Source organism: Apteryx rowi, unplaced genomic scaffold, assembly GCF_003343035.1.
Source record: "Apteryx rowi isolate R43461 unplaced genomic scaffold, aptRow1 scaffold_468, whole genome shotgun sequence".
In the NCBI taxonomy this organism is placed as follows: Eukaryota; Metazoa; Chordata; class Aves; order Apterygiformes; family Apterygidae; genus Apteryx; species Apteryx rowi.
In genome coordinates this window covers 186,653-196,548 of record NW_020450725.1, presented here as the reverse complement: position 1 = coordinate 196,548, position 9,896 = coordinate 186,653, and the positions used below count along the sequence as shown (strand labels likewise).

General features: G+C 47.0%; 1 protein-coding gene across 1 annotated transcript; it reads left to right on the top strand.

The window, feature by feature from the left end:
• Positions 1-919: 919 nt before the first annotated feature.
• FZD4 (frizzled class receptor 4) lies at positions 920-2,505 on the top strand. The gene has a single exon (XM_026077909.1). The coding sequence runs from the start codon at positions 941-943 to the stop codon at positions 2,240-2,242; it is 1,302 nt and encodes a 433-aa protein (XP_025933694.1). The 5' UTR covers positions 920-940; the 3' UTR covers positions 2,243-2,505.
• The last annotated feature ends 7,391 nt before the right edge of the window (positions 2,506-9,896 follow it).

Here is a 9,896-nt window from a genome sequence, read left to right as displayed (position 1 = left end):
GCGGCCCCGGGCGGCCCCGAAAGCCGCCGCCGGCGCCGCGCGGGGAGCGAGAGCGGGCAGCCGTGCTCGCCGGGCCGCCGCGGAGCTGGAGCCTGCGGGAGCTGCGAGCGGCTCTCCGGAGCCCGTCCGGAGCCGGCGCTGCCCGCGGGAGGAGAGCAGCGAGCGGCGCGTGCCGCCGGCGTGCGGAGGCTCCGCCGGTAACTTCGCTGCAGGAGTTTCTTTCCCATCCTGATGGCAAGATCCTTCTCCTCCCTCCCGGCGTGGATTTCATCAGACAAGAAAAAACCTAGCTTCTCTCTTGGAGCAGAATTCCCAGACTAGCACACGGTCCCCCTTACGTTGTCATGTCCCAGAAATACAATTATTCAAAAGCCTGAGCAAACTGCAATATTTTATTATTGTTGTTATAAATACATACTGGACCTTATAGTAAAAGAAAAAGTCATTCTTCCAGGAGAATCACGAACCAAAGTGATTCAATAAATGCCTTTTCTTCTGCTTGTTTGTTAGCTGTAAAATCCAGGCAGTGCCTTGAACAAATATATGTATTTGTTTAAACCACTTCTTTAATTTGTTTTTTGCTTTTCTAAATTGCACCCCTGAGGTTTAGATCTGGCTAAATCCTACTCGCTTTATTGAAATTGATGGACTAAATTTACATACAGCTAATCTAGGGAGTAAAATGTTCGGGCTTTGGCTTCGGACCATTTCTGAACCAAAAGAAGACAACATTTTTARGGTTTTTTTCTCCTTTGTTTTTATTGTTCTTGGTTTATTTGTTTTATGCTGCTTCCTGTTTTTCAAGGCAAAGGACCAAATATTACTGCTAAAAAGACAAAAAGAGAACTTGTTATATGTTGACCTGCTTAATTTTCTTCTAACACAGTTGTGATTTTTGTTTTTTCTCTTCTAGTTCTTCCTTTGTTCAGTCTATGTTCCTATGTGCACCGAGAAGATTAACATCCCTATAGGGCCCTGTGGTGGCATGTGCCTCTCCGTCAAAAGGAGATGTGAACCTGTTTTAAAAGAATTTGGATTTGCCTGGCCAGACAGCCTGAACTGCAGCAAATTCCCACCCCAGAATGATCACAACCACATGTGCATGGAGGGCCCGGGAGATGAAGAGGTTCCCCTTCATAGCAAGACGTCCTTGCAGCCTGGAGAAGAATGCCACAGCATGGGATCTAATTCAGACCAGTATATCTGGGTCAAAAGAAGCTTGAACTGTGTCCTGAAGTGTGGCTACGATGCTGGGCTCTACAGCAGGTCGGCTAAGGAATTCACAGATATCTGGATGGCCGTGTGGGCTAGTCTTTGCTTCATCTCAACGGCATTCACAGTCCTGACCTTCCTGATTGATTCATCCAGATTTTCCTACCCAGAGCGCCCAATCATATTTTTGAGCATGTGCTACAATATTTATAGCATTGCTTATATTGTGAGGCTAACTGTGGGCCGGGAAAGGATATCCTGTGATTTTGAAGAGGCAGCAGAACCTGTTCTTATCCAAGAAGGTCTTAAGAACACAGGATGTGCTATAATTTTCTTGCTGATGTATTTTTTTGGGATGGCTAGCTCCATCTGGTGGGTTATTCTCACATTGACGTGGTTTCTGGCAGCAGGACTCAAGTGGGGCCACGAAGCTATAGAAATGCACAGCTCCTATTTCCATATTGCAGCCTGGGCCATCCCTGCAGTGAAGACCATAGTCATTTTGATTATGAGACTAGTAGATGCAGATGAGCTCACTGGTCTGTGTTATGTTGGCAACCAGAACCTAGATGCGCTCACGGGCTTTGTTGTTGCACCACTTTTTACTTACCTGGTTATTGGAACTTTATTCATTGCAGCCGGATTAGTGGCCTTATTTAAAATCCGGTCTAACCTTCAGAAAGATGGAACTAAAACTGACAAACTGGAAAGACTGATGGTCAAAATCGGTGTCTTTTCAGTGCTGTACACCGTCCCAGCGACGTGTGTCATTGCGTGTTATTTTTACGAAATCTCCAACTGGGCTGTTTTCCGCTATTCAGCAGACGATTCCAATATGGCTGTGGAGATGCTCAAAATCTTCATGTCCCTCCTGGTGGGTATTACATCAGGTATGTGGATTTGGTCAGCCAAAACTCTGCACACATGGCAGAAGTGCTCAAACAGACTGGTGAACTCAGGGAAAGTGAAACGGGAGAAGAGAGCAGATGGTTGGGTGAAACCCGGGAAAGGGAACGAGACTGTGGTATGAGAGAACAACGACACCCCAGTGCTCTCCGACTGTTCTCACATGAAGGACTGATGGTGTATAAGCATTGCAGTGGAAGTGTTGCTGAGTGTAGAGTAGGGAGACAGATATGAAAGCTGTCTCTGAGGGGCGGGGGGGGAAAAAGCCTTAAAGAATAAGCAACAAAAAGATCATGCTGCAAATACAATAGCCATAAACCATGCTGCCCAAAATAGGAAAGCCCAGGGAGGCTTTAAAAGCTGTGAAAAAAACCAAACACATTATCTTTTTTTTTTTTTTTCTTCCCTGAAGCAGGCTGCAGCATACTTAAGTCTTTAGAAGCTGTGGGACTGTAGCCATCCTAGTGATATGGGATGGTGTTTTCTTTCAGTCGTCTTACAGCTGATGGTGGAAAGGCAGGCTGAGGCCAAATTCTGGCCTGATTTAGTGTCCAGTTATCAGAAGGTGGAGTTTCCAGGAGCTCTGTTAACCGTCTTTCTTCTTTCTGAGTTGAGCATCGTGAAAGAAGCTCCCGTTGAGGATTGTGTCTTTCCACCCTGGGAAACCCTACTGCTCCCATTAGTGTTGCACACTGCACAAATCAGCCAAGGATCAGGTCCTGCAACAAATGCCAGGTCTGAGATTTACCCATAAAGAGTAGCATTTAGTGAGTTATTATTAAGGATGATTCTTTAACTCATCTGATAATCTAGTAATAATTGTGACGCATATTCTTTTTACCGCCTTAACCTGGCCTAAATTCAGTTTTGGCCCTGCTTTGATGAGGAATTTAGACCTCCCAAGGTCCCTTCCAACCTGAATTACTTTATGATTCTGTTGGTATTTCCTCTTTTTTTTTTTTTTTTTTTTTTAAATCGTTACTCAAGGCCATTATCAGAAGCAGAGGAATAAGTGAGAGTTTGGAAACTGTGTATGCTATTCTGCATCGATTACCATTATCCACCTGCCTCTGATCCTGTCCTTTTGGGTGCTCCTGCTATTTCCAGCTGACTACTTTATTCCCCTGCATTTAATAGCTTTAAATAAAGTCTTATGTTATAGTATTCCTTCCTACAGCAAAGAGGAAAATGAGTGGAGGGTCTCTTCAGAACAACGTCAGTCTTCTGCAAGTAAACTTGTCTGTGCCTCTCTGGAGATCCACTGCACGAAGCAATTAAGTCTTAATATATTTCATTCAGTGCGATGGTATCTCTGGAGAGGCCAGGCTGGGAGAAGTGAAATGTTCAGTTCCTTGGCAGCCTCATGTTCACACAGATCAGTTGTATAATTATGTGTGTCAGTTGCAATTAAAAGAACATTCTCAGCCCGTGACATAGCAGTACAGCTGACTGCCTCAGAGCGATGCCCCGATTGCTCACTGACAGCTCCAGAGAGTTTTGTTAGCGTATAGATACGCGTAGGATGAGAGCAGGCATTCGGTCGTCGGGAACAAGAGACGTTTTCAGCTTTTGTAAAGGGAGCCAAAGACAAGAGATCCAACTTCTTGAGGGATAATGCTGTTTCATACCCAAAGTCAAGTTCTCTTATCCTTTTAATTGAAGAGGCATTGGCCTGTTGTGCTCATGGGGAGCTTGAACCTTGTACGTGGGGCTTGTTTGGTTAGTAAGAAGCGTGATGCAAAAATATATAGCCCACAAGTGCTTAAGAGAACATTGTTTCAATGGTCTATCCCTTTGAAGGACCTTCGGTTTTATCTGAATTTTTACTTCATTTGTTTGTGTGGACCCTGGTCAGCTGCCGAGTGTCCCCCTGGTGCCCCAACTCGCGTGACCTTCAGGGCAGCTGAGGCTAAGCGCTGCTTTATTACAGTCCTCACTTTACGTACAGGTGCCCCATGTGCTTCCCAAACCACAATTCATTCCAGCTCTGGCCATGAGCACTAATCTGTCCCAGAAGCGTGTATTGTTTCAATGTCAATGTTGAAACATGTGCTAGAGCACATTTGAAAAAAAACAAACAAACAAACCCTAATTGCAGTCTTTGCGGTTGGGCTCCCTCTCTAGCAGAACAAGTGACAACTTGACACATTCTGCTCCAAACGCACGAGCATTGTTTTGGCCAGCTCCGCGTACCAGCTGAGCCTTTTGATCCTCTCTATAAAGTCTCTTGCTATTAGTGTTGTGTTTGGATCTGGCTGTTCCTCTCTGGACAAGAAGTTCTGCGCGTCCGAGAGCTTCAGATGGCTGAGCTTCTCCATGATGCGAGCTTTCCCCTGACACAGCGAGGGCTATAATATCAGCAGCTATATTTTGACTTGCAGGGGGTGAAGGCACCGTATGAGCTTTGTCTTCTAACCTCATATTGGCCTGTGCCAGGATGCCGCATTCATTCAGGTGTCCTTCAATCTAAAATGGTTTGGATTTTCTCATGGCTAATATGATTCATGTTTGACCTGACCTATTCAGTAAATGGTATTTTTAGCCATGTTATGTACACAGAAGTGATAAGTAGTGCCCCTTTTATCAGATCCCTGCATCTCAGATTATGACCCTCTGGACTCCAGACAGATGTCCCTGGTGATTTATGACATTAGAAATGAATCGGCCGAGGATGACTGTGTTGCCTTACGAGGGAGCTGGAGGGATATACCATTAACAAGTGTGAAGCACTCAACTACTATGGCTAGGAGGTGGGGTGGGGAGAGACACCAGCTGTTCCTGAAGGAACATCTTTCCCAAGYTTTCCAGGGGCACCATGCCAGCCCAAAGCAAGACTAGCTGGCTGCCTTCTGCTGCAGCAACAAAATTGTTCCATGAATTTATTCAGCCATGTGCATTTACCTTGTTCTGCTTCGGGGATTTGCAAGTGGGAAGTCACGGCAGATAGTCAAAAAGTCAGCAGTTAGGAAGAGTGGGTATCTGCAWCTCATATGTTCTCTCATTTCAATGCTGTTATGAATTTCAAGCCAAAAAAATGTGTGACTAATCCTGTCTCGGAAGTGCAGTTGCTGTGGTTATAGAACGAGAAACATTGCAGCGGTCACCTTCCTTGCAGGATCCCTGCTCCCTCCCTCGAGCTAATTCTGCCTTGCTCCCCCCACCCCAGCGCGTTCGCCTGGCCACAGGTTTCCGACGTGCCTGACGGAGAGGTACAAGCTTAGCTCATATGTTAAACAGACAACTTAGCTTCTTTTTCCGAACTTTGGAGGCAACAGATACTGATTATTTGGGGGCGTGCAGAAAACATAGCTACTTTGATGTATGTACTGTAAATTTCTAATTTATCACTGTAAAAAAAAAAAAACTTTGCTATTTAATTTTTATATCGAAATAAAATTTTACCCTCTGTGGAGAACTAAGGTGTTCCTGCCAGCCCTCACGTTTTGGGTGACTTTCTTTCTTACGTTGGCTCCACTGCCGTTGCGATCGCTTTCTTTTCTCCCCGAAGGAGGAAGGGCTGGCGTGCTCRCGTTGCGGGGAGGGGATGGTGCCASGGGGTTAGAGCAGCGCAGCTGGGCTCTAAACGCAGGCTCTGGGAACACCTTTGCCAAATGGAAATAGCCGAGAGCCATAACATCGCTGGGCACCGGCAAAAGGAGGTGCATGCTTCAGTGCTTGCATGCTAAGGCGAAGGAAGCCGTTTCAGAGATGCCGTGCGGGTCCAGCGCTGGGCTGCCGGAGCTGGGGCCGTTCTCCCGTGCGCTGGCGAATGTCTCATCCGGGCCGAGCAGGGGAGCAGGACCACAACCATGCACAACTGCAGCTCCTGGGAAATGCAGGGCCTTGCAAAAGGCTCCTCTTTGCCTCAAGTGTGACAGCATCTGTGTCCAAATATGCGTTCAGCTCCAGGAATTATGGTGGAGAACGGCCACAGAAGTGCTGGCCTGTTAAGGATACCAGAACTGTTAGTAGCTTTTGGAAAGAGAAATCCCATTCTTAGTAATATGCTTGAAAAGTGTTTGCTCCTCAGGATATTTTCAGCCCTTCAGAGCAGAGGTTTAATTTATTCTCTACATTTTATTGCAAATTGTTTTTAATTAAGCTCATTAATGAGCCGCTTATTTTTATTCCTTTTTGTCATACCTGTTCATCAGTTATGATGTACAGTGACAGCTGAGTTCCTTCTTTTTGTGTACGTCCTTCACCAGTTCCTTTGACACAGATATTACAGTTTATGATATTAGTTATTATCTTAACCCACCTAAACATCTACATCATGCAGCATTCTGTGTGCAGGATTACTTGGATTAGCATAATGTTATTCTAACAAGGAACTAAATCAGACTAGAGTGGATAATACTGAGTATGTGCTATAAAGAAGACTGTACGAATTATCACCTGGGTATCTATACCTAGTCAGGTTCTGAAGAACAGCATCTAATTAGAGTGATTTGCTCATGCCTTTGAGATTAGTAAGATCTCTGACTTGAAACTTGTAATTTGGAGTCTTTAATATAGCTACAGTTAAATGCAACAAACATCAAAGAAAAGAGCTTCTAGGGGAGGGAGAGGGATCTCTGGAGCTGTTAACACTGACAAAGAGCCTCAGACATGATGTTCAAGATGTTGTTGTCTATTCCAGGCCTCTCTGATGGCCTTTTACCCTTACACAAGTCACCCCAAACCCGRTGTCTGAGAATTACCTGTGAACTGACAGTGGGCTGCCCTAGTTGCTCCAGACTGGGGGTAACCTCCATGAACCGCTATGAAGACACATCAGCCAAGGTTTGACTACAGAGGGGAGAAAAACTAACCTTTATAAGGATTTTTTTTAGTTGTTCTGCTGTTTTGKTTTTTTGGATTTTTTTTGTTTTGTTTTGTTCTGTTGAAGCTCTTTAAAGAGAGAGTCAATGTTAAGGAGTTAGTGGCAAAGGAGACTTGGGTTCTGCAGCCAAAAATCAAAAATGGCCTAAGCGCCAGTAATGTGGAAATGTTGTATCATGAGACACTGGCTCCAGTAGTGAAGTTTCCACCACACCCCCTCCACCCTCAGCTGCTTTTTCCCATAATTGCGCTGCCATTCATCTCTCCCTTCGTTTTGTCCGTATGACTATTTGTGGGGCTGAGCTGTAACCCAGATCAGCAAAAAGATCTGGGTTAAAAACAACCTTCAGGGGTTTTGCTTGGTTTCATTTTGAAGGATATTTTAAACGTGGAGCACGTCAGTGATTTGGTTGATGTGGCAGCCCCACAAACAGTTGCATTGGGACAAATGAGGCTGTTTGAACTGCTGGGACTGTCTTAAATTGCGCTGGCTACCGAGGCCAGTATCCCGGTGAGCTGATCTCCCAAATTTCCCCCACTGTGAGCCCCGCAAGGCGAAAGCTGGGCCTGCCTAGACAGATCCAGGAGTGAGCAGAGACGAGCTGCAACTATGAAAGTTGGTTCCAGCATCCRTGGCCGTTACTAAAATAACAGCTCCTTCAGTAAGGCTGGTGGTAACCCCGTAAGATTGATACTTAGACTTGGAAGATCAGGCCTAGCTTTGAACCACTCACCCATAGGTGAAAGCCTCATTGCACATCCCTACAGCAGCTGTGTCTCCAATGCTTGTTAGTGCTTTTGGGGCCACACTTGGACTACCTGGCTCATAAAATAAATGCCAAGACTTTGCACCTCCTATCTTAATCTAGGATGGTTCAGCCAGACAGCCAAATATGAGCTGAGTTTGAGTACAAAGCATCTTTCCATGCTTGCAAAGCCGGTGCTGGCTGCGACAGCGATGAGGCAGAGCATGGCCCTGAGCTGAGCTGAGCTGAGCCGAGCTGTGTGACGGTGCACTCCCATTTCACCTTGCCCATGCAGAGGACAAGAGGATCGTCACTAATCAGGCAGCTCCTGGCTGATGCCGCGCTGGTACAGCAGACCCCGTATCACTATTATTTCCTGCAGCTGGGAAAGGATTTCTGGCTGGAGATCCTCTGCATCCTGGCAAACTCCAGCTGTTGTAACAGCTTTTTGTTGTTAACCGCCAGATGTTTTGATTTATGCTCTGGGAACAGCCTACCAAGCAGTTAGTCACCACAGGGCTGGAAGAGCACAAAGGTGGCTTAAAGCGTAGGGGCAGCAAACGAGGAATCGTTCGATAAGGTATCGCTAGGATGCTGCTTTGTTTTTGTAGGGTTTTTGGAGTGTGGAGGCCGTCCATTTTTCAGCCATTAGGTGCAACACCAGAGGAAACAGGTTAAATTCAAAACAAAAATATTGTTGCACTGCACCGTTTACTGTAATTCATAACTTTTGATTTTGTTCCTCGCTGGTTTTGCTTGCCAAAAGTGAAGGAGCTGATTAATTAGATGCATTTCAGAGGGGTAGGGAGAGGGAGACTTAACTTCATTTTTTTCAATTTTTTAATCGCCAGTTTAAAACATTACAAAAAAATCACCTGTGGCTTGTTGACAAACTGGTGAGATACAGATCTTCATTTTATATTTGCATCAGTATTGAGATAGTTTTCTGACTGTTTTGCCCATTTCCTGAACTTACTCTGAGGAAGGGAAACCATCCTGAAAAATGGATGCAAAATTTTGACAATCTGCTTCCAAAATATCAGGGATTAAAAAACACGCTACACCCCAAACCACTCTAACATTAAATGTTTCAGACTGATGGGTAACTGCAAAAGTAAAGAATTTTCTTCTGTGACCGAAGCAGCTGCAATTCATTTGGAGCCGCTTTTACTCGAGCACTTCGGAGGGGATTACAAACCGAGCTCCACGGAAAGGCAGGAATCAGGTCTTTTCAGGTTTTCCTGCGTCTGCGGTGTGTTGCTTTGCAGCAATGAGCGGGTGACATCTAGCGGCTGCTGCGCCCCGGCCCAGCCCCAGCCCCAAGTCCCGGCCCCAGGTCCCGGCTCCAGGTCCCAGGTCCCAGGTCCAGGTCCCAGCCCCACGTCCCAGCCCCACGTCCCGGCCCCACATCCTGGCCCCACGTCCCAGCCCCCAGCTCCACATCCCAGTCCCAGCCCCAGGTCCCAGGTCCACGTCCCAGCCCCACGTCCCAGCTCCAGGTCCCAGCCCCAGCCCCAGCTCCACATCCCAGTCCCAGCCCCAGGTCCCAGGTCCAGGTTCCAGCCCCACGTCCCAGCCCCACGTCCCGGCCCCACATCCTGGCCCCAGGTCCCAGCCCCAGCCCCAGGTCCCAGGTCCCAGCCCCAGGTCCCAGTTCCAGGTCCTGGCCCCACGTCCCAGCCCCAGCCCCAGGTCCCAGCCCCAGCCCCAGCCCTATGTCCCAGTCCTAACCCCTGGCCCCTGCTCAGGCCCTCACTCCTTCCAGGGCCAGGCCAATGTACATGACAGTTTGCACCAAGTGCATTAACTAAGGAAATCTGCCCTCCGACCAGGTGCAAGTACTGCAGCTTGCTAACATTGCTTGCTCAGCTAGAGTCATCCGAAGAAAAAAAATGACCTGATGCCCTGGTAGCATCTGTCCGCTGGCCAAAGGGGCGTCTTTCACCTGGTTACAGTGAGGAAGGCTGCCCATAGCAGACACCAGCAGCACATGGACTCCAGAAAGGCCGTTAGGAAGACTTAAAGCAATCTGCCCAGCCTCATACTAGTTATACTTAAAAAAAAAGAGATCACAGAATCACAGAATCACAGAATCGCTGAGGTTGGAAGGGACCTCTGGAGATCATCTAGTCCAACCCCCCTGCTCAAGCAGGGTCACCTAGAGCACCTTGCACAGGATTGCATCCAGGCAGGTTTTGAATATCTCCA

Coding starts and splice junctions, on each gene's coding strand:
- FZD4 (XM_026077909.1), top strand. CDS start 941: ATGTGCACCGAGAAGATTAACATCCCTATAGGGCCCTGTGGTGGCATG.